Source organism: Phoxinus phoxinus (genome assembly GCF_949152265.1).
Source record: "Phoxinus phoxinus genome assembly, chromosome: 12".
NCBI classification, from domain to species: domain Eukaryota; kingdom Metazoa; phylum Chordata; class Actinopteri; order Cypriniformes; family Leuciscidae; genus Phoxinus; species Phoxinus phoxinus.
Window position 1 is genome coordinate 14,638,385 of NC_136887.1, and position 25,230 is coordinate 14,663,614.

The 25,230-nt window shown below is 39.7% G+C and overlaps 2 protein-coding genes across 2 annotated transcripts; one reads left to right on the forward strand and one right to left on the reverse strand.

The window, feature by feature from the left end:
- The first annotated feature begins 7,378 nt into the window (after window positions 1-7,378).
- chrm1a (cholinergic receptor, muscarinic 1a) lies at window positions 7,379-17,103 on the forward strand. Its single transcript, XM_079631082.1, has 3 exons — window positions 7,379-7,453; window positions 13,249-14,078; window positions 15,462-17,103. Exons 2-3 carry the CDS (start codon window positions 13,350-13,352, stop codon window positions 16,158-16,160), a joined length of 1,428 nt encoding a protein of 475 aa, XP_079487208.1. The 5' UTR covers window positions 7,379-7,453; window positions 13,249-13,349; the 3' UTR covers window positions 16,161-17,103.
- On the reverse strand, window positions 16,663-25,122 carry dpf2l (D4, zinc and double PHD fingers family 2, like). The gene is made up of 11 exons (XM_079631083.1): window positions 24,901-25,122; window positions 24,046-24,206; window positions 23,852-23,959; window positions 22,010-22,206; window positions 21,827-21,919; window positions 21,601-21,685; window positions 20,911-21,042; window positions 19,159-19,290; window positions 18,956-19,068; window positions 18,795-18,876; window positions 16,663-17,693 (listed from the first exon to the last, which is right to left on the reverse strand). Exons 1-11 carry the CDS (start codon window positions 24,930-24,932, stop codon window positions 17,611-17,613), a joined length of 1,218 nt encoding a protein of 405 aa, XP_079487209.1. The 5' UTR covers window positions 24,933-25,122; the 3' UTR covers window positions 16,663-17,610.
- Window positions 25,123-25,230: the final 108 nt, after the last annotated feature.

A 25,230-nucleotide genomic window follows, 5' to 3' on the forward strand; every position in this document is an offset into this window, starting at 1 on the left:
TTATTTTCTTCTTTTGAATTTAATAGAGGTTTTGGTGCATTTCTGCCACATACTGGAGGAGCATTGATGTAGAGGGGAAACAACTAAATTCCTCTAATCAAACTTTCTGTAGGTATTCTAATAAAGTTGTGGTCACTTTCAAATTATTGTTCAATAAATTCCTGTTTTATAAGCTGAGATCTTTCTTTATTATAACCAACACATTTTAGAAAAACACGTTCGACTGTTTCTGGTTAATCACATTTGCTGCACAATTCTGTAATACGTTTACCTATTTTAAAAAGTGATTGATTCAAAGCTGTGTTTTCAATACGAAGTCGAGGAACTTTTAAAGCCTCAAACTTCTCACACAATACCTAGGCTACTTCTTTAAGTCGAATAAATGTCTTGTAAATGTTATTGTCCCTCTGGGGAAAGCTAATCAAAGTTAATCAAACAGTTAATTAAGAATAGATGGCAAGAGATGTGGACACACATGTGTGGAGATGTGTGGAAAATCTGACTCAAGACGGGATATTCTTATAGAAACACTTCAGATCCTGTTCAGAAGCAATTAAAGTCTACTTTTTGGGGATTCTTGCTCATATGGAGATTATGAAAACAAAATGCTTTAAAGTGTTCAATAATACACTTCTTTACAATTGAACACTTTAAAGCATTTTGTTTTCATAATCTCCATATGAGCAAGAATCCCCAAAAAGTAGACTTTAATTGCTTCTGAACAGGATCTGAAGTGTTTCTATAAGAATATCCCGTCTTGAGTCAGATTTTCCATTTTTAAGCTTATGAGGCTTGATAAAGAATAAGAATCAATAACCACTTTAATGAATCTCTTCCGCCCATTGAAGGGCCAATTGAATTGCTAAAGTAAACGTATAAATTATTAGATGTTCTTTTACCTACTTAAAGTGCAGCTGCTGCAGCTGTTATCCCTAGTTTCAGGATCTTTTGAGCAGTAAATATTCAAGCACAATAATGATAACTCTTGATCTAAATATTGTTCCACCAACAAATATTTTGAGGTCCTCCTCTGATGATCATTTATTTCTCCTAGCAAGTTCAAAATCGACCAATGGCATTGGAATTAACCATGGAGGTAAAGCTGATACTGTCACTGTCGGGTTTCATAATTAAAATAAAAATAAAAATTATTTGTGCCTCATTATTAGCATACATCAAAAACCGGCTAATTGTGAATATTCATATTCAGTTCTTAAGAACATCTTTTACAGGGTGACCGTTCTTGCATCCTTTCACTAATATCCAATAAAATAATTTCAGTTGTTGGCACATGTTTACCAAAGGCATTTCACCCACCTGCAATGCTCTCCAGACACTTTTTGATTGCTTCCGCAATGGTCAAGCCTGAGACTTTTTTTTACTTTTTCTGCCTCTTTCCTAGCCTGGCAACCACTGTACCAAGCACTATTTATGGGCCCCTCCACATCTGCAACACATCAGATTCACTCTGTTTCTACATTTTCTGTAATTGTATTCACCTCTGCATTTTGCACAGCTTTGTAATTTCCCTTCTTGTACAACCTCAGTGTTTCCTATTTTAACTATGGCTTCCTTCAGTGCTACTTAGTTATTACTTTGATTGGGCTTTGATTTGGGATTTTGGGCCCGCGGCCTTCTGCGGCCTACACTGAGCTTGTGGACATGCTAACTCACGCTACTGAGAAGCTCAACATTGAGTGGCCTGTCAAACCTCGCTATTCTCAGTTCTCCGTGCTCGACAAGCTTTTTTGAGTGACCAATCTAATTTGCGCCCCATTAGAAGGAAGCTGACATTTTTCCACTTGTCTGACTAATGCGGTGGCCTCTGACTTCACAAACCTGGTTGGTTCTGTGGGGCAGGGCTATACATCCAGCAGTTAAGGACATGCTGGCCGCTCACCTTTCGCCTTCTTGCTCCCTCTTGAAAGTCCCGAACACTTCCCCCTTCTAAGCCCTGTAGGACCATTTCCGCCCCTTGTGGGCAAATCATACATGGCAGCTCTATACCATGGCCATTCTTCGGGCCTACTAAATAGGCGTCCTTAAGGAAATGGACGGGCCGGGGCCTGACACCAGAAGCAGTCAAGGAGCTCCTCAGAGCTACTGTCCTGCCGTTGCGTGCGACTAAGCATACTGCACGCACAGTGCAGTATTTTGGAGAGCTTATTCTCGTCCCGTCCCTCATCAGTGCCCCTGTAGGACCGTTGACCTGAAGCAGCCAGATAAATCAGCTGCTTCAGCGTCGTAGGGTCATTCCTGAACTTTGTGCCAGGAAACGTAGAGCTTCCCCCATCTCAAGAGGGAGGGACAGACCGCAGAAGCTTATCTGTTCCCTCTCGAGATGCTCTTCGAATCAAAATCTGTTATACCTGCTGCCATGCACGCTTCTGGAGTTAGGTTATCAACACCATCTTCCTGTATCGAAGGACGGAGACGCTTCAGGCTATCTCCCCTCAACACCTCTTCTCGCTTTAGTTGCTTCACCCGCGACGGGAGACGCATCTGGCTTTCTCCCCGCGTCTGATGCTCCAGCCTGTATGTCAGACCCCAGAGTGAGAGAAACTCCCTTAGTAGCCCTAATGGGCTAATCTTCACTGTCAGAGGGTACCTCAGGGCCTCCTCCAGCAACTTTAGGGCTGTGCCCTCCGCCTCTCGCCGGCTGATGCACAGAAGCTCCGGCGGCCGGTCCCCTACCAGAGCCCATTTCTTTGCAACCTTTTTCTTACCACCTGGCAAAGTGAAAGCTTCTGCCAGGTGTGTTGCGCTGGGTACTACGAACAATCCAATTCTGATACTCTCTCTAATCCTCCTTGCTTCGATGGGGTTCATCCCACTGTTACGAAAAGCGCCATAGAGGCTTCTATTCTACAGCAGGAAGTGACGTTGTTCCTCTTGAAGGGAGCGAAAGGGGAGGTTTCTCCTTCGGAGTTGAACCACGGCTTTTACAGTCGCTTCTTCCTCGTTCCGAAGAAGGGCGGGGGTCTGCGCCCCATATTGGACCTACGTTGTCTGAATTTTTCCCTCTACTAAGGAAAGTTCAAGATGCTGGCGTTATAAACTATCCTGGTCTCAGATCCGAGCAAGGGATTGGTTTGTTACCACGAACCTGAAGGACGCCTGTTTCAACATCCAGGTCATTCCACAGTACAGGTCGCAGTACAGGTATTGATAGATTTTATATTATCTATTATTTGGATTATATTCTTTGATTTGCACATTGTCTTACTGTACAGCATTTTGGCGTAACACTGTTGCTTTTAAATGTGCTATAGAAATCAAATTTTACTTGACTTGACTACAGGGGGTTCCTCAGGTTCGCCTTTGTGGGAAAGGCATATCAATATCTGGTCCTTCCATTTGGTCTGGCTTTGGCTCCACGGACGTTCTCCAAGTGCATGGATTCAGCTCTGGCCCTGTTGAGTCTCCAGGGCATTCGTGTGCTAAATTGCCTAGGGAACTGGCTCATTCTGGCTCAATCCAGAGAGTTAGTGTGTTGTCACAGGGACGTCCTTCTCCACCACCTCTAGTCTCTTGGTCTCAGGCTGAATGGTCAGAAGAGTGTCTTAACACCTTCTCAGCGGACTATTTTCTTGGGTATCCTGCGCTGCCTTTGGGTCTGCTTCATATGAGGCCATTCCTGTGGTGGACGAAGCTCAGGGGCATTCACCCTTTTTGGTCAGTCTTCCGTCTGCTGAGAGTATTGCACAGTGGCTTTCTTTTTCTCTGGAGGTGGAAATACCCTACCTCTTTGCTTCAAGGGGTCAAGATGGGCATGGTTTGCCACCGTCAGGTTATGACGATGGACGTTTCCCTGACTGGTTGTGTTGTGGTCTTCGAGGGTGGACCGGCTTGCTGTGTTTGGATGGGCAAGCTTCTTTCTTGGCACATAAACTGCCTAGAGTTGCGAGTCGACTCTCTGGCTCTGGATCACTTCTCTGATAGCCTGTCATGTTATTGTCAGGATGGACAACATGGCAGTGGTGTCCCATATAAATCACCAGGGATGTTCGCATTGCACACCCTGAAGAAAGCAGTTCACGTTCCAGGAGCCTTGAACCTCAGCGGACTTCCTGTCGACACAGAAACTCAGGTCGGGGGAATGGATGCTGAACATCCAAACGGTAGCTCTTTGCGTCGCAAGACTCAACTCAGTGCCCTCTGTGGTTCTCCCTGTCTCATCCGACACCTCTGGGGATAGGTACCTTTAATCATCCATGGACGGATTTGAGACTATATGCATTCCCTCCGGTCAAGTTTATCCCTGCAGTCATTTGCAGGGTGAGGGAATGCATAATTCGCCTACTATTGGTAGCGCTGTTCTGGCCATCCCAGACGTGGTTTTCGGAGCTGAGCTCGCTAGAGGAGGGGTCCCCGTATGAAACTCCAATTAGGAGAGTTTCTGGAGCTGTTGTTTCAGCTCCAGGGCAAGATTTAGCATCCTCAACCCGAGATATGGAGACTGTGGGTGTGGCCGATCAGGGGTGGCTGCTAATGGCTTCTGGTCTGTCCGCTAATGTTCAGGAGAGCATTGATAACGCTTGTGTGCCTTCTAATAGATGTTCTTTTATTCTTGGTGTCCAATTGCATTGACCTGTTCGGCTTTAAAAGTGTATGTGGACCGCTCTGGCCAGTAGCGCAAGTCGTCTCAGTTGTTTGTATGCTTTGGGGCCGAAGGGCTCGTCGCCTCTAAGCACAGGATCTCTCATTGGATGAGAGACGTAATTTCTTTGACTTATGAGGTGCAGAAGCTTCCTTCACCTAGAGAGAGAGAGAGAGAGAGAGAGAGAGAGAGAGAGAGTTCTTGGGCCAGATCTTGCAGTGCTTAGTTTGGCATATGCGGTATTTCACTCCTATTGCGTCATCGCTGCGTTGAGTGAACCTATGAAAGAGAACGTCCCGGAATAACTGTGTTCTCTGAATAGGGAACGAGATGCTGCGTTCACTGCCACGCTCTTCGAACTGCCAAGGGGGGCTTCTACGTTGGGAAATCTGAGGAGCAGACTGTATTAAGAGTGAGTGACGTAGCTCCGCTGAGGAGGCGCCCGAGCCATCAGCCAATGAATTAGCGTGATTCTATATGGCTTCAGACAATCAGCAGTCCCCAAGGGCGTTTCCCATTGAGTCGCTATGCAGCGTCTTAAAGCCTCATAAAATGCGCTGATGACGAGTGATGTGCGAACAGATTGTGTAGTAGAGGTATGGATGAAATTTTTTTTTTGGTCCTGAGACTTCCACAGATAGGCTACATTTATTGACATTTAGACTACTTCCGTCCTTCGGATGAGACGTTAAACCGAGGTCCTGACTCTCTGTGGTCATTACAAATCCCAAAATGCCAATGTGGTGGGCGTTCTGGCGCAATATGGCTGCCGTCGCATCATCCAAGCGGATGCTGCACATTGGTAGTGGTTGAGGAGATCCCCCCCCCCCCCCCCCCTTCTATGTAAAGCGCTTTGAGGTCTCAGAAAAAGCACTTTATAAATGTAACAAATTATTATTATAATACTTACTTTTACTATTGATTGCTACCAGGATATGAAGAGAGTTTAAACCAGAATGATAAAAAGTGTTTATGAAAAAAATTGCCAACCCTACCATTGTCATTTGGTTTGGTTTATTTTGTGTTTTTCATAAAACTGCATGAGGTTTCATTCAACTTGCCTTCAGTGGCAAGAAAAGCTTGAACAAAAAGCTTGTTTTTGTTCATGTGTTTTGTTCTCGTTTTGTTCTTGTTTTGTTCATGTGACAGAAAGCTTGAACAAAATCTAGACAGATGACATAACAGGACTAACTTAACAAAATATTTTTGTTGAATATCCAACATTTTCATATTTTTGTTGACTCCAGCAACAGTTATACATTTCAATTCTTAATATATTTCTTATATATTTCCCTTTATTATTATACTCTTAATAATGTTATCATTAATATATGGTATGTTATAATTAATGGCAAAAAGTGTTATGGTTAACATTTTTTATTATAAGTTTGCTCAGTCAACAGTAAAACACATGCTTTTGTGAAAGTCCAAATTGACTTGAACTCGTTTCATTAAAATACATATGACATTTTACATCCGGTTTTATAGTTTGTAAGTGCATTTCCCTTCTTTTTAGAACAATGTTAACATTTATCCATTATGTTATGTTTTTCTTCAAAATATTGGCTACAAGGCTGTAGCAAAGAAGAGAAGCGAGGGAAAAAAACAGCTTATATTTAAATTACCGTGAATCTGGTGGCCACCCTGGCCAAGCAATGTGCACTGCATCCTCCAGGGCTCTCAGCAGCAAGCTGAAACACAACTCATGCTCCATCCTGATTTCCAGAAGGGCATGATACTTAGTCTGATGTAGGCCTTAGCAACTGTATAGCAACACCCTAGTAACCACCTAGCAAAACTTAAACAAACACCCAGGACAACAGTCAGAAGGCCCCAGCAACTACAAAAATTTAACTCAAAACTGCTTTTAAACTTTCTCAAACCAACATAAAGTTTGTCTTGACAAACCAAGTTTGTTTAGCTATCCTCTGAGGACAATAAGGATGTTCATCTAAAACACACTTTACTTTTCTTCTTTTTTTTAACAACTTTTTCTATTGTGATGCATGTAGACGTCCGACAGCCAATGATATATAATATGCATAAAATAGTACCGTCAGATATGCAGATATATCAGTTTTGTGTTTTTCGAATTAGGCTACAGCTTGAATTTTGAGAGCAAAAAATATAATAATATAAGTAGGCTAATATTAATATTAATATTCATATTGTTTTTGTATTTTTATTTTCTTCACATAGGCCTATCACATGTCTGAACTTTCATCGCAAACATTCTAAAATATTTCCAAGTTTTAAGCTGACCTTCGCAAAAATCAGGCTATTCTAGAAACAAGATTAATTTACCATCACACGTAGCCTACCCTGAACTCTCGATTGTTTACTCGGAACAAACAAACAAACGAAACGAAAAACAGTTATGTTGTCTAGTCAATACAGGTTTTTTCCCCTGTTGATAAAAGATTTGGCCAGAATCAATGAACTGAAATATAGACTACCCACCGTGACCAGACGGTATTTCTTGTTATTTAGTGCCCCCTGCTGTTGGCAATTGAGAATTAGAAGAAGACATGTAGAAATTGTGTTATCTGCACATGGCACAGTAAAGTGGCTCCATCAATTTTAATTCTCAGGACAAAAAATAATAATATCATAAAATAAAAAGCATTCAGTAAAAAAAAAAAAATATTTAGCATGCAACTTGGCCAAATTACGAAAGAGAAGATAGGTGGGATCTGGTGCCAGTGCCACGGTGTTTGTTTTGGAAGTGAGGAGTGTCAGCAGTTGTCCAGCTTCAGAGTTTGTCTGATTGTTCAGCTCAGTGAATGCTGGAGAGTTCAGAGCGAGAGACACAGAGAACAACAGATAGGAGATGATTCAACATCTCTACTGCAGGTGAGCTTTCCTTTATGGATTTTATTGAGTAATAGGCTACATTACAGCAACGTGTAATACAATAACCCTGACATTTAGAAATAACTTGCTTTATTTTGTTTTAGATTAAAATTGCTTATCAAAAGATGCATTTTTACAAGCTGAAAATACAAAGTCTTATAGATATCTTTGTAGCATTGTATGTTTAGGTACTCGAAATAACGTGAATTTTACTTTTTGACTGTGTGTGTAGGCTACCAGTATTTAATTATAATTAATCATTTATTTTAATGTTAATCTCATGTTCTTGAACATAAATTTTTTCAGCAAAATTTCAACAGTAAAACAATTATGAAACACAAAAGAATTCATGAAACAGCAAAAATGTGAAAGTTAATGTTTCTTCTAAAAAGAGAACACATCTCAAACTTGCAGTTACAACTGATCCTTGTCTGAATTTATGTCAGTGTGGTTTTACTGTGTTCACCTGCTATAGCAAAAATATATTACTATTGGATTTTCAGTTCAGAGGGGGAAAAATTATTCAAATCATTTTAAATGGACCTATAGTTTAAAACATGAAAAACCACTGCTAAACAAACATAGGAGTTTTGCCTCAAACCCAGGGTACTGACAAGCCTAGTAAAGGTTTTGAGGCAAAACTCATATCAGTGGTTTTTGTGACAAGTGGTCCTGTGTGACATCTTCCCCATTTTTCAAGATTTAGCCTAAAATGTATTTCACCTTCTGATCACCTTGTTCTTGACCCATTCTTGACACAATGTGCAGTGTTGGGGGTAACGCATTACCAACAAGTTACGTAATCATATTAATCAAGCGTATAGCATCAGTTCTGGCAGGTCAACTCACATCACAAGCTCACATCAGCTGACTCTCAGCGGATCCACGTCTACCTAATACGTCGCCTATCACAGCATCCATATGTACAGGTGCTGGTCATATAATTTATATCATGAAAAAGTTGATTTAATTCAGTAATTCCATTCAAAAAGTGAAACTTGTATATTATATTCATTCATTACACACAGACTGATATATTTCAAATGTTTATTTCTTTTAATTTTGATGATTATAACTGAAAAGTAATGAAAATCCCAAATTCAGTATCTCAGAAAATTAGAATATTACTGAAGACCAATACAAAAAAAGGATTTTTAGAAATGCTGGCCAACTGAAAAGTATGAACATGAAAAGTATGAGCATGTACAGCACTCAATACTTAGTTGCGGCTCCTTTTGCCTGAATTACTGCAGTAATGCGATCAGTCGATCAGTCGATCAGTCTGTGGCACTGCTCAGGTGTTATGAGACCCAGGTTGCTCTGATAGTGGCCTTCAGCTCTTCTGCATTGTTGGGTCTGGCGCATCTCATCTTCCTCTTCACAATACCCCATAGATTTTCTATAGGGTTAAGGTCAGGCGAGTTTGCTGGCCAATTAAGAACAGGGATGCCATGGTCCTTAAACCAGGTACTGGTAGCTTTGACACTGTGTGCAGGTGCCAAGTCCTGTTGGAAAATGAAATCTGCATCTCCATAAAGTTGGTCAGCAGCAGGAAGCATGAAGTGCTCTAAAACTTCCTGGTAGCGTTGACCTTGGACCTCAGAAAACACAGTGGACCAACACCAGCAGATGACATGGAACCCTAAACCATCACTGACTGTGGAAACTTTACACTGGACTTCAAGCAATGTGGATTCTGTGCCTCTCCTCTCTTCCTCCAGACTCTGGGACCTTGGTTTGAGATGCAAAATTTGCTCTCATCAGAAAAGAGGACTTTGGTCCACTGTGCTTTATTAAATCCAGAGTCAAAGCAGCCGTCTACCAGGACATTTCCAGAGCACTTCATGCTTCCTTCATTTTCCAGCAGTATTTGCACCTGCCCACACTGCCAAAAGAACCAAAACCTGGTTCAATGACCATGGTATTACTGTGTAATTACTGTGTGATTTCATGTAATATTCAAATTTTCTGGGATTTTGATTTCGTGGGTTTTATAAGCTGTAACCCATAATCATCAAAATTATAACAAATAAAGGCTTGAAATATCTCACTTTGCATGTAATGAGTCTATATAATATATTAGTTTCACCTGTTAAGATTAATTCTTGAAATAAATCAACTTTTTAATGATATTCTAATTTTATGACCAGCACCTGTATACCCTCCTCTCATCCAGTCAGGATTTGGAATTCTGATTCCCCTTTGAATCAGATTCAATTCTCGAATTATGTTGCACATTAAAATATTGAATTAATGATATCTGCAATACATCCATGTTCGTTCTGTTCTGTTTACCCTAAGGCGGGTTATTGCTGCTCTCCCTGCTCTTATCCATGCTAGGCTCCATGGAAGCGCATGGAGTTCTTGCCCAGAACGGAACCACACCGCCAATCCAAACTGTATGCTAATTGTCAATCGTATTTGACGATAGCGGTCCTGACAGAACTTTTGTCACGTAACTAAAGTAACGCATTACTACTTCTTTTTCAAAGTATAATGCAAGTTACTTTTCCCATTTACTGTCCCCTTGTTGAGAGAAATCAGTAGTAAGTGCAAATGCATTGTGTGCGCTGTGTAAACATGATGGTTATTGTAGTTCTAGACTAAATGTGAGCGTGCATTTACTCATCTCACTTGCACAAAACAGATTCAGTATTCCTCAAAATGTATAAAAACAGTGAAACGCAAACACAAACCTATAATTAAATATGTGAAATAATACAAATATTGGCTACTTTATGTTCATAATGACAATACTAATAAGCAAAAATGACTTTAGATAAACATCACATCATTTTTATTTTTTTGTTGTTGATTTTATTGCTGAAGTAAGAGTGTTACTTGTCCTGCGTCTTATTCTTCTGCAATCCCGAAAGACAGCACATCTGAAAGCACTACTGCAGTGGTTCCCAACCCTGGTCCTGGGGTGCGTCTCAATCAGGGCACTGATCAGGGAGTTGACCATTTTAAGGGCTGTCTCAATAGCAAAATCCTTCCAGTGCACTGAAACGTTCGCTCCCTTAAAAATCCCACAATGCACTGCAAAAACCAGGGAGAATCAATGCTCACTATGCTCCCTTACTGGGAATTACATTACATTTCTGAAGCCCGGAACATAAAACGCATGAGCCAACTCAATAAATACAATGATATGAGATAGAAGATTTTTTGTTGTTGTTATTATTATCATTATTATGTCAGCATAAATACACATCGCTAGTGTAACCAGTCCTACTCGACCCATTCAGTGTGGGATTCAACCTAAGGTCTCTGGCGTGGGAGGCTAAAGACCGCGGACGCTAGCGCGCTTCTTGAGGCCAGGAGAGTGAGGTTTACATGCACAGGTCTTACTGGCCTATGTCCGTTACATTCACCCGCCCTAAACCTCACTCCCATCTGGGTCACGGCACCAAATATAACCGGTTCTACTTGACTCGCTCCGAGCGGGATTCGAACTTGGGTCTCTGGCATAGGATGTTGGCGCTAAAGACCGCTATCGCTAGCGTCAGCTGCTAGCGCGCCTCCTGAAGCCAGAGGAGTGAGGTTTACACACACATCTCTTACTGGCCTACGTCTGTTACACTAGACAGGTATTGAACACATCTAGTAATCATTTATAATTAATATTCGGCTGTAATGTTGTAAGGATATGTAACAGAACAATATGTTTAAACAGCATAAAAATAAAAAATAAAATATATAGGTTCTGCCTGTTGTTGATTAAAACAAACGGTGACATTGTACAATGTTATACGGTGACGTTGTACACAGTCATGACGCCGGAAATGGAATGATCACTGCCCCAATGTGTTGTGAACCAGGGTCCTTACCATCAGTGCCCGAACTCATGTACACGATATAATGATTCACAAGCTCGGGAGCTAGGGAGTTGATTGAGAGGTATACCCAAGAAATGTACCATGATAATCTCACAGTGTGTTTGCTGCTACTACTTCTACTGCATATGGGACCGAAAAAAAGTCATGAGCATACAATTTAGCAGTTAGTTGTTGCAACAAGCCTGGCAATGGCTTTGGGAAACGTGTGGATTAAGAAGAGACTAGAATGCTATCTTATTACAATTACACTGTTAAAGATTTTTAAATGGAATAAATGTGGAAGTTAATTTTAGTAAAAGTACATCATAATTGTAATTGATGAAAACAGGAAAGACATAGACTTGTTTGATTGATCTCAATGTTCTTCATTGCTGAGGGTGGAGTGAGCATCACATTTGGTGAGTGATGATTTTTCATTCAAAGGAACCTGTCCAACGGGATTAACTACAGCATTCAGAAGAAGGATCTGCATCCGTGGACTAGAAAGTGATGTTTGTCAAGTACTTAAAGTCTTTTTTTTTTGTATTGCAAGTGACAGTAGTAACTATATTAATGGTGTTCTATAGTAACCCCAGAAGCCTACTAATGCCATTGCTTTGACATTCATTCAATTCACTGCTAACTTCAACAGTCTGACTCCTGTGAGGTTAACTCTTCTGGTCCTGTAAAAACATTTAAGGTTAAGTAACAAAGAGTTTAGTCTCATTTGGCAGATGCTTATACACAGTGACATACAGTACACTGTGTGTTTGCAATATACAGCTACATACAGTGTTATGCTTTCCGTTGCTACAGCACAATTAAATTAAATACACATGGAGGGTTGATTTCAGGATGATGATATTGACTTTGCAGGGCTGACTAGCGTGGGTTTCAGGCCGGCCATCAATAAACAGGCTAACATGAACAAATACTCCTTTGCTTTTGTAACTAATCAGAGTTTACCATTCTTATTAACGGTCATGGCGGATGTTTTTTTTTTTTTGTGTGTGTATGTGTGTGTAGTGTAGTCGTAATGACCAATCAAACTTTGTTGATGAGCATGTTTTTAAGTTCTGTATTAAAATTTATTGTGATATTTTTTTGCCATCCACGGACTGAAATGTGTACGGACCCAGTATCTCTTCTGGATGGACTCCCATGGGAGATTCCGGTCCAGAGGGATACCCTATCTCAAGCACAAGGGATTTAATCTTCGACCAGAGATCTGGAAACTTTGGGTCTGGGTTTCCATCTGCTCATAGATTTTGGTCTGTTGGCTGAGGTTGCTCATACAATTTTAAACTATAAAGCTCCTTCCACGAGAAAGCTGCGTGCCATAAAATGGCAACTGTTTGTATCTTGTATCCAGTTGACTGACCTGTGGGTTCAGGACTGAAGTTCCTTCAAGAGCATCTCACAGTGGGGATGGCTCTGGCTATAAGGTGTATGTGGCCGCTATCTCTGCTAACCACTCACCTTTTGATGGAGCCTCGGTAGGGAGACATCCTTGCGCTGTGCCAGACCGCTGAGGACTATCTGCCGGTCGTGAGTTACCTCCTGGGACTTGCCATTGGTCCTAGGAGCCCTGACAGAGCCGGTTCCAGAAGCCTTGATGTCACTTAAAAGGTTATCAGGCCTCGGATCAGCCATCAGAACTCGGTCACGCACTATGTCAAGTCAAGACATCCATAAAGTTTGGCCAATTGACTCGTTTTGACACGTGCTTCAGACACCGGCTCGTGTGACAGCGTTCCCATAGGGTCAATGCCATGACGCAGCATCTCGTTCCCTTCTCAGGGAACCGGGTTACTACATATGTAACCTTAGAGGTTTTCCTCTTTGATGTACACGTTCAACAAAACATTTTTATTCAGAGTTTGTATGAATTAAACGTGTATTATAATACATATATGCCTTCATTCAACCTGCAATATTAACTATTTAGAGTTTGAAATGTCCTATTTGTCTTCACAGAGTAATCAAACATCAGGAATCCCCAAAAAGATGCAATGCAAAGCATGCATCAGACTTTTAAAGGACAAAGATAATCTCATCTTTTCAGCCATCTTCAGTTCATGATGAATGTAAGCACATTCGCTCTGAATCTCTCCAGTTTACTCAATGGGACAGACGCACCGGTCTCTGGTCCCGTCAACTGGAGGACAGCAATGATCACTCTCATAACCATTCCACTCTCCATCATCACCATCATAGGCAACGTCCTGGTCATGATCTCTTTTCGGGTCAACCCACTCCTGAGGACAGTGAGTAACTACTTCCTCTTAAGCTTGGCCGTAGCTGACTTCATTTTGGGCGCCATCTCGATGAACCTCTACACTACCTACATCCTGATTGGCCAGTGGACTTTAGGAAACCTAGCCTGTGATGTGTGGTTGGCTGTGGATTATGTGGCAAGCAATGCCTCTGTTATGAACCTGCTGGCCATTAGTGTCGACCGCTACCTCTCGGTCATGCGACCTCTGACCTATCGAGCCACTAGAACACCCAGAAGAGCTGCAGTGCTGATTACTCTAGCATGGACCGTCTCCTTTGTGCTTTGGGCTCCAGCCATTTTGTTCTGGCAGTATATAGTGGGTGAACGGACCGTTCCAGAATTCCAGTGCTCAATCCAGTTCCTCTCTCAGCCTGTGATCACATTTGGAACAGCCATCGCTGCATTTTACCTGCCAGTAAGTGTTATGGTCGCGTTGTACTGGCGGGTGTATCGTGAGACAGAGAAACGCTCTCAGCAGCTATCTGGACTGATAGCATCACAGGGAGGACGCACTGGAAACACATCTCAGGTGAGTTTTACATTAAAAGAGTTGTCCATTATTTAAAATTTTACTGGGTACGAAGCCCTTCACATGACATGCGAAAGTAAAAACAGATATCGTGGCTACTAATTAAACAAATCTTTTTTTTTTGTTTATTTTTAAACAAATCTTTAAAATTGTATTAATTTGTTCCCTACAGTGTAGGCTACTATTTGATTTAACTAACACGTAACACGAGGGAATGATGTATTACAACATGGCCGTGATTTACCTAAAACAAGGAAACAAATTAATAAGGCATTATCATTGTGACCTACCAGCGTTTTTCGCCTATAGTAAGGAAGGATTCAGATGCAGCCTTACTAATGTTTGTGCCATTCCTAAAATGACATCACTTCCTGGATGATGATGTAGGGAACAGGCTTTTGTTAGTTATAGAGATTTTACTAAAAACTTGTACAAAAGAATGGGGAAACCAGTACATTTATGACCAATTCAAACAATAATCCCAAGAAAAAGAATGATTATGAAAAGAAATATGGTACAAGTTTAAGTACAACTTAAAGGTTCCATATTGTCAAAACTGAGATTTTCAGGGGCTATGAAACTACCATATAAGTTTCAAAACAGTCGATTCACAGGCAAAAGCACAGCCTGCATAAAGTAGCTGTGCCTTTTCACAAGCCGTTGTGACTTCCGTATAAATGTGATGTCAGAACTAGGCTACTCAGTCACCACCTTCAGTCACCACCCCCACCAATGGTGGGTCACTCAGAAAACAACAGGCCAATCAGAAGAGAGTCTCATGAATATTATGTAGACAGGCCAAAATCAACCTGTTCTTGGCAGAGCTCCTGAGAAAGGAGCTGTAAAATATACATTGAGATGTTTTTTGGTACTTATACCGCAAATATATATTCTTAATGACATCAAAACCTAAAATAAAACGTTTGAAAGGTGTACAATATGGGACCTTTAAAAGACATGTCAACCAATCATGATGTGCTACATGCCATTGCTAGTCAGAGCCAGTGTTATTTTAGTAATATTTATGCACTATTATAGTATTTATTAATATTTTTTTGTGATGATTTGTATTTTTATATTTTCAGTTTTAGAAATTTTGTTATGTGCTTTTGTCATTTTTATTAATTTTTTACATTTTTTTTTTATTTAGCTTAAATGTATTTACATTTTTATTTCAGTTTTAGTTTGAGTAATTTTAGTAAAACTTTAACCTGCCAGGGCAACATAACCTATTTTTTGTTTAAGTTTAAGTATTTCATTAAAAAGTTTAAAATATTAACTTAGTTAAAATCATTCCAATTGAAGTGAACTAATAAAGTAGATTTATATAGACGAAAGAGCAAAGATGTAAAAAAAATTTTTGTCATCATCTATGTCTCCCAGAGATCTTGTCACAGCAATTCTCGCAGTGTTGAGGATGTAAGACCCCAAACAGACCAGAAGCAGCACAGGAAGGGACAAAGGACCATCTGTCCCACCATCACCCATCAAACAGCAGCGTGGTGGAAGAAACGAAGGGAGAGGGACGAGACGTCCAACTCATATACCACATACAGCCATCCACAGATGGACACGGACCACATTTCTCCAAGAACAGACGACAATAACAAATACATTCCACTTGTTCGAATAGATAAGACTGCAGTCAATAATCAATCCATGCGGAGCTGTCAGCCAGGCAGTCAGAATTCGCTTAATTCGCCTATGACTCCTATAACCACAAGTGCTGCTCAACCTTCTGCTCTATCACTGACCACAGGCCAGCAGGGCCGGAAAGCCCGGACCTCGTGTCTGATCAGGGAGAAGAAAGCGGCCCGGACCCTCAGTGCCATTCTCCTGGCTTTCATTGTAACATGGACACCCTATAACATCATGGTTCTAGTGTCCACTTTCTGTGAGGACTGTGTTCCTGAGGGGCTGTGGCAGCTGGGATACTGGCTCTGCTACGTCAATAGCACAGTCAACCCTCTCTGCTACGCGCTCTGTAACAAGCACTTCCGGGTCACGTTCAAGGCACTGCTGCTCTGTAGGTGGAAGGAGCATAGGAAGGGGATCAGGTGGACGCCAACAGGAAATGGCTGATTTCATCACAACATTTATGAAGAGTTGGATTTTCTATTCATGAGATTTATTCAGCACTGGTTGACCAGTCATGAGTTCAGGGACAAATACTGATCTATATTAGGATGCCAGAGAGCATGTGGGCTTGAAAAGATCCCAGAGATCAAGGTTGTGCATCAAATATATGAGGTTCAGATTGTCAGTTTGTGTAATCACGTCTTTGCAGGGCATGTAGCAGTTTTCAGGTTTGAATTGCCTAACATTGACACTTTTAAAATACAAATGTAGCATATGGGTATGTTTATCAAGCATAAACTCTTTATTGTACAAATTTGTACTAAAGCTTTAGACATGATATTAGTAGTGTGACATGCAAAACTTTTTCTTCTTCTAATTCTGTGAAACAATTTGTCATTAAATTATATAAGATCTTAAATGATTATAAAATGTTTCATCTAAAATCTTGCAGTAAAAACAAAAGCTATTTTTAAAATATATTCTTATATCTCATGCATATTATTTCACATGTGGATGTTTTACTGGGTCTTTGTGGATCTCAGAGCTGTAGGACTCTATACACTGTTATAGTCTTTATTTACTGTGCTAGTAGTGGTCATAAGAAATACTCAATTAAGATTACTTCTCTGTTACATGTATGTTTATTATGGAAAGGCCAATATGAAAAATGTAAATAAAAAAAGACAGAAAAATACAGCATTTACATTCAATACCAAATACAAACTGACATGATATACCAAAAAAACTAATACAAAACGATACAGTACTCACGATAATTCAATATGGTTAGTCAACAATAATAGATATTGGTTATATCACATACAAAATTCTACTACGAAAGATAACCCGCCTTATGAGAGTGTTTTGTGGGAATAAAACGGATTAATGAGTGAATCCAGAAAATGTAGCAAAAACATGATGATATGATAATAAAAATTAAAATTGCAGCACCATCTTCTGGTTTTTAAATCTGGACCTTGGCACAAATACTTCCTGAAAGAATAACTTGCAAGAAAGTAATTATATATACGACAAAGATAAACAGAGATGCACTACTTATACAAATGAATATTCAAATCCATAACATCCTTAAAAGGATTAAGCCATATGTTTGCTCTATGTAAACAAATGTATCTTGAATGAGCAATAAAGAAAAAAATATTTGGCAATGCATAAACAGGTGCTTAATCATCTGAACCATTGGCCCCAACATGAAGGATTGTGGAAATACTGCACATAATGCATGAAGTGTATATAATCTATTTCAAATGCGCCCTCTGTAATTTCAAACACTGCTCATGATGTGAGTAACAGTCATAGCAAAATAAAAACAATGGCTATGTTAGGGGCAATGATTTCTCTTCCAGCCTCTCCATCACTCTGGAAAGTCTCACAACAGTTTAAGTGTGTTTCTGCGTGTTCTTCAAGGTAGACTGTTGTCGCGGTTCCTCCGTCACTCCATTGCGACGTTCTGGCTCTGATAAATGGAGGCCTTGTCCTTCAGAAGAGCCAGACACAGGTGGCAACTCCAGCTTCCTGTAAACATGATTAAAGCCAAATACTGATCAGCAGCAGCAATGCATAACTATAACTAGTACAACTCAAACAGCAATAAATGCATAAACTTGTAAAACCTTGCCGTTTTGGTGTCAAAGACGTGTCCTCACAAGACTAGTTTGAATATGCACAGATTTGAGAACTTTTCAATTTTTTGGCCTTTTCTTCACACAATGCTATTGTGCTGCATCACAAGACTTGGACTAAATCACGCAAGTCAGTAGTGTGACATGTAAAACATTTTTATTACTGCTTCTGTTAAAAAATAATTGCTCATGCCACATTATAATTATATAAACTTCAATCTAAAATCTTGATGTTAAAAACAAAACGCTTTTTTCTTATCTCATGCATATTATTTTGAATGTTTTACTGGGAGTTTGTGGACTTCAGAGCTATAGTACTCTATATTAGGGCTGCTCTCTAAAGGTCAACTAAATATTACTCGATGAGAAGAGTTGGTTGGTAGCAAAAATGTGGCAAAGTCATGCCACTCCTTGACCACACCATGACGGACAGATCGTTAACATGTTGGTCAATTTGTGGGATCATTTTGAGAGGGTAAGGATGACCCCAAAAGGTGACATGCAAACTCAGCAGGCAAAAGTTCACCTATCATTCATCAAACTCAAACATTGCTCAAACATGGCTTATCATTTGAAACATGCAAGTAGTAGCCTAACGTTAGCCACTTTACCTCAAACATTAATGTTAAACTAGATAGTATTACTGGGAATAATATATCGATAACGTATCGAGAATAAAATGCAGTATATTCACGGTCGAATACATTGAAATGGAGACATTTTAGGCATGTAAGAGGATAAGCAATACGTCCATAGAAATGTGTTTTTGCATTTGACATAAGTACAATAAAACAGTGGCCAGTAACACACTTACAGTATGCGAGTACATTATTTGTGCTGTGCATTTGGATATATGAATAATGATGGTAATTTTAGGGAATAATGAAAATCGCATGGAAACGGGAGTTTGCTTGTGTCATTAACACATACTGCGATTAAGTCCTTAATTTTTTTAATTTTTTTTATTGGTACACATGCAAATGATTGCTAGTACCTTCTGGAGGGTCTGACATGGGAGGGCTGAGGCAGTACATGTGGTATCCTCTGTCACAGTCATCACAGAACAGAAGCTGGTCCTGGGAAAGAGGATTTAAACATTAACAGAGGGTTTTCAGTATAAGGGGTTTGTTTGAGTGATAATGTGCGGAGACTCACATCATTCTCAGATGTGCCACAAACATTGCAGCACTTGCACTCAATGCACTGCCAGCGGTAAGTCTTTACAGCTGCCATCATCACGGCAGTGAACTGCAGGCACGAAGGGTGTCCTTATGAGGGATAAGAGAAAAAGTCCATGCATGAAATACGTGCATCAGAGCGTAGAAGTTTAGAGTTCGATCTGTGCCTAGGTGTCATACCTGAACGTCCACAGTCAGAGCAGGACACCAGCTCTTCAGACTGGCCTGTTTTCTGGTTCATGTTGGAGTCACCCAGGCAGAAATCGCAATAGTCATTGGGTAATGCCAGGCCATTTGGTCCTTTTTTAGGGGCTGTAAAAAAAAAAAGAGCATCAGATCAACTGTTGTCCTGCTTTCGTTAAAGGGGTCATGACATGAGAAACCAAATTTGCCTTGATCTTTTGGTATATAAGAGGTCTTTGTACCATTAAAACGTCCTGCAAGTTTCATAGCTTAAGACTTCCTCCCCATTATAAACGAATCATTTATTTAATCAAGCTCTAAATACAGCTCGTTCTGGATCCATGGTAAGAAGTGACGTCACGGTACGAAGTGACGTACCAGCGTTTGCATATAGACCGCCTCCAGCACAAGACAACTACGCTTAAAGCGCAAGGCAACTATGCTCATTTCGTATCATTGTCGCGCCCACGCGCTGCGCGCCTGTTCAGTCGACGGACAGCGAGTGGGTCTGTGTACAGGGAAATTACGATGCCGCAGATGTGCTGTTCCTGGCTGTGGACAAACAACATCTTTGAATACGCTGCGAAAGATCCAGTCGTCAGGGAAAAATGGATGCACTTTATTTTTTGCGGACGTCTCAGTCACGGCAGTGTTAGTTTAAGCGTTTGTTCTATACATTTTAAGGATGACTGTTTTGAGAACAAATCCCAAAATGATGCTGGCTTTGCCAGAAAACTGTTGCTGAAAGATAAGTCCGTGCCGACTATTCTGGGCTCAACAACGACGACGCAAACTGTAAGTAATGTATTTAAAACTTTAAACAACTTTTTAAATACGCTGAATCCGTAAATGTTCTGGCTGGGGGCGTTAATAATTGATGCATAGGCACTGACGTTAGCCAATCATAACAGTGGGCATTAACACTGAACTCTTAAAGGGGAAACACCCCCAAAACAGACTGTTTGAATCAGAGGATGAGAAACATGGTGGGAAAAGGTCATAAATCACTACATTTTAAAAGTGTTTGTAAAAAAAAACTATAGTAATACTATAATTGCACCTAAGGGAACATAATAATAATATAAAAAAACCCATGTCATGACCCCTTTAATGTTTTGACTAGCAGGACTATCCAAATCAAAGCTGCAATCTATGTGGTTGTAACAAAAGTGGCAAATATCCTTAAAGGAACATGGCGACTTATGGGGACTTTAGCTTATTCAGCATATCCCCCAGAGTTAGATAAGTCCATACATACCCTTTTCATCTCCGTGCGTGCCGTAACTCTGTCTGACGCACCCACCGCTAGCCTAGCTTAGCACAAAGACTGGAGGTAAACGGCTCCAGCTAGCATACTGCTCCCAATAAGTGACAAAATAACGCCAATATTTTCCTATTTACATGTTGTGATTTGTATAGTCACAGCGTGTATAAATAACAAGGTCACATGAGACACAGCCATCTTCTAACCAAATACATACTGGGAACTATATTCTCAGAAGGCGAAGCACTGCTACTTCTGCGGAGTGATTAGCGCAACACTGAGCGAACTCTCTGCTCCTCACCACGGGGCTTCTCAGGCGCTGCGAGCAAATCACTCCGCAGAAGTAGCAGTGCTAGGGTCTGTTAGATCGCAAGGATCTAACAATCACAACTATAAAAGGTGTGGTTTAAAGTCAAAGAATACAACATCTTGTACTTGTTAAATCCTTTAAAGTGATAATGCACAAGTGATGTGTAAAGACTCACTCTTGGGTTCCTCTGGTGGTGCAGGGGTGTGAATCTCAGGTTCTTCTTTGTCTTCTCCCTCCTCGTCAGCCAGATGAGAGTGAGTGTAGTGGTAACTCAAGCCTGGTCTGTTCTTATAGCGTTTCCCACAGACTATTAAAAAGAAAAGGTTTCAAATTAAAACAGTCAAACCAAATAATGGAAAACAGGATTTTCATTGATCTTTTAGCATAAAGGCTTTTAATGTACTATGTAACTTTCACGATCAAAGCTCACTCTCCTGATAACCAAACCGATTGATGGGAACTAAGCTGCAGACATGAACCACTCAGAATTCAGCTGTCATGATATTGACATCAAGTTTCAGCAACTTCATGAACAATAGCAGTACGCAAGGTTAGCCAAAAACATATTTGCATGGATAGTTTGGGGTCAGTAAAATCTTTTAATATTTTTGTAAGAAATCTCTTATGCTTACCACGGCTACATTTACTTAAAAAAAAACGTAACTAATACTGTGAAATTATCACATTTTAGTATATTTTGAAATGTAACTTATTCCTGTGATGCCAAAACATGAACTTTCAACAGCCATTCCTTCAGGTGTCACATAATTCTCATTATTAAAAATAATTCAAATCTTACTAAGCCCAAACTTTTGATATATATATATATACATACCGGTATCCAAAATAACATGTCAAAACTCACTGTCACAAGCATACGGTTTCTCTCGTTCTTCCTGGGCAGCTGCAGCAGCTTCCATTTTCTTTTTTCCATTCCCAACTCCTCGACCCTGGCAGATAAAAATGACATTTTATTAACTCTATTCCTTCAGGCCATCGTATGACCAGTAGCCACCATCACAAGAGGAGATTATCAATGGTTAATACTGTATATTCAATTTTATTAAGCAACAGCAGACTAGGCACAGTACCTTAGATTTCCCTTTTCCTCGTCTTTTTGGAGTTTCCTCCTCAAAATCTTCATCGTCCAGATCATCCAAGTATTCTTCGGGCTCAAGAATCCTCTGAGAACAACAGGAAACAATAAGGCCATGCATTCATATATGAAAAGCCAAGAGACATAAGAGGCCATTTTGAAAAGCCCTGCTATATACCTTCCTGATGCGTGTGGAGCCACTGTGGCTGCTGGCCGTGCTGGTTCCAGTGATCTCAGACAGACTGGTTTCTTCCTCAGGTGGTCTGAGCTCTGTGGGCACTCTTTTATCCAGCGGCTCTCCTTTCAGCAAGGCTTCCAGACTGCTCCCATCCAACGGGCCCAACACATCTTTTTTCAGGCCCAGCTCCAGCTCAGCTTTGGAAACATGCCTCTCTTTAATCATTTAGTTATGATTTACAATCTAATTTAAAATATTTTGTCTGACTTAAATATCTCAATCTATTTTGTCTAAACTTTTTAACCATGTAAAGCTTGACCTATGAAATAATAGTGCAAAAATCTATTTTCAATTAGACCAAGTCAAGAACAGCACCCCTCAAATGTCTGAGAAATGTCTTATATTTAATCAATAAATACAATTAGAAATACACACTATAGAGCTGTTATCAATCAAATCACTAAAACATAACATTCATCTTTGTGTTGCAGAGGTCTGAATTGGTATAATTACATCTGCATAAATAATGTTGAGATTAATGTTTTGAAAATAACATTTTGAATATAGAAATATGATGGAAAAATAAAATGATAGGTCTACTTTTAAATATGAAACTGAAATCAATGAGTGAGTCACGGAATCATTTATTCAACCTATTTGTTTAAAGCAGCTGATTCAATTTAGTCTAAAATGCATGTCACTTTATAACTTAACTTCTTAACGTTTATATAAAATCAATATCACATTTGCAATCGTACTCATATTCACAAAAACAGCTTTCTTGCTCTTGTGATATTGCTTAATTATATCCTATGTTATACCGGTAATATAAAAATATCATACAAACAGGACATTAGTATTAATTTTGGGATAAGATCCTTTGTCCTCTTAGTCTGAGACCGAGACAAGACCAAGTACAAATGCGGTCGAGGCCGAGACAAGACCAAGACCAAGACCGACCTTTAAAAAATGGTCTCAGATCAAGACCGGTCACGAGAACTACAACACTATTTTTTTTTTAAATGGAATTATTTATTGAAACTATAGACAAAATCATTTTATCATTTTGCAGCAGCAGCAGCTTGTATGCGTTTATGTTAAGTATCGTATTTGATATATCAGCCTTTTATGGCTCATATGACATGGGAGAATATGAAGCCCATACTCAAGGAGAAAAAAAAAATACCACCACTTTTATTCAGAGACCCAAACTGTCAAAAATATGCAATTTGCTGCAGTTGTTGTCATTTATATGGCCAAAAGTAAGATGAAATTCTGATAGCTTGTAATGTAAATCAGTGAGATTTTTATAATCAGTTGTCTCACTATATCTCCCAATAATATCTCTTAGAAAAATGATATTTAAATGCTCAGCTTTGTGATCAAAGCTCTGTAGTTTTAATTGTTGGTGCCAAAACATATAATGCAATGCAATTCAATGACACTCATATATTGATATTAATACTCATATCCTAATACGATTGTTCTAAAAAAAATGATGTGTGATTTATCAAGTTAACCTCAGTTGCTTCAGCCTATAAATGTTTAGATTGAAATATTACTAACAATATAAAAGTTATTCTCACATTTACTTTATAAAAATCAGAATAGATTTCACAGCAAAAAAACATGTACCACAACCTAAAGGGGGGGCATTTTTACAATTCTACTGAAAACTCTTTTACTTGCTAAAGAAATATAAACTATCATTCAGATGACATGTAGAAGATTTGCGTTAAACAGGTTTTTCATCAAAGTTATTCATCAGAAGTTTAGAGGCCTAAGAAATTTGCATACAACAAGAAATCTGCTAAATCTACTACTAATGTTGTAACAGAATACCAGATTTGAGTGGAGGAAAAACTAGAGCAGGGTCTTCTGGTGGGTGAGCTCTTCTTTTCTTCCTCCAGCGCCGGGCGGGATATGTGTACAGCTGTCCTGGTGCTGTACCTTAAATAGTAATCATAAAGTCTGCACGTCAGTAACAGTAGGACAGACTGAGAATAGAATCAGCGTAAAATGGGCTGATGCCAAACCTGCGCTCCTGTGTCTCTTCTCCATCCAAATGTAGCAGTTGCTTTGAGCGACTCCAGTCTGGGAGTCCAGGAAGGGCATGAGGATGCTCCTCTCGGCACACAGTCGGGCGTTATAACTATGACACTGCTCCAAAGCATCTTTGTAGTACTGTTCTCCAAGTCTTCATTCCACACACAAACAAGAGAGAATACCATATAAGTTTCTACACAGCATGTGATTTAGATTTACTGTTTAGATGCACATAATATACTTTTCATTAGTTAAATCTTAGTCTTGGGAAGATAACGGCCCTTACTTAAATGAACCATGGTCTTACTACAAAAAAAACATGGCAACCACAAATTAACCATGGTATTTGTAGTACAACTGTGGTTATGAAAATGGTAATCAATCCACCAAAAACATGGTTACAACACTTTTACTATAATAAAACAATTGTTAATTTTCGTAAGCGGGAGAGTATTTTTAAATTACATTTCGTGCGTCACAACGTGCTGATATGCAAACAATGGACATCAATGGACCCCAATGTAATGTATTCATTTTTGCCAGTGTTGAAAAAAATCAACGACAAATTTGATAGACATTTCTTTAAAAGTTAGACAACAGAACGCAATAAAAAAGCAAACTAACCAGTGACTGGCTAGTGTAAGTGATTTAAAAAGTAGACACATGGCTGTAACGCTCTTTGATGTCACAGAAAACGATGAATGAACGAGGAGCTTATTAGCTAACCAAACACCAGCACAATACTTCAGTCTGACTTTAGTATATAAAACCACCCCAATTCGACAATAACTTAAGAATATCATATGGAGATTCATTCAAAGAGTTTAAAAACTACATGTACTCACACTTTAACGATATTCTCCACGGCAGTCGCCATTGTTTTGCTGTAGTGGGCTGTTGTTGTCTTCACTGCGCATGCGCATTGGGTCCTTTTTGAATCAACGAAACGTTCTTATCTTTACATAAAAATATTTCCGTCATAGCAAATGGAAGCTAACCAGAATGTTATTATTTTTACGGAAAATTGTACAAAACATTTTAACGAAACACAAACGATAATACTAGTAAAACAAAACAATTCAAAACCATTGATCTCATTCTGCGATGGGCGTGGTTACGTTTATATGACGTCTTCCGCCCGCACCGCCGCCATTTATATCTCACCGCCATTTTAC

Bases quoted from the DNA above. Each gene is read 5' to 3' on its own strand.
- chrm1a (XM_079631082.1), top strand. From the start codon at position 13,350: ATGATGAATGTAAGCACATTCGCTCTGAATCTCTCCAGTTTACTCAAT. The intron at 14,079-15,461 runs GTGAGTTTTACA...TATGTCTCCCAG, and splicing joins GCACTGGAAACACATCTCAG to AGATCTTGTCACAGCAATTC.
- dpf2l (XM_079631083.1), bottom strand. From the start codon at position 24,932: ATGGCGACTGCCGTGGAGAATATCGTTAAAGT. The intron at 24,207-24,900 runs GTGAGTACATGT...TGTGGAATGAAG, and splicing joins GTGGAGAATATCGTTAAAGT to ACTTGGAGAACAGTACTACA. The intron at 19,291-20,910 runs GTGAGTCTTTAC...TTTTTTTTACAG, and splicing joins ACCACCAGAGGAACCCAAGA to CCCCTAAAAAAGGACCAAAT.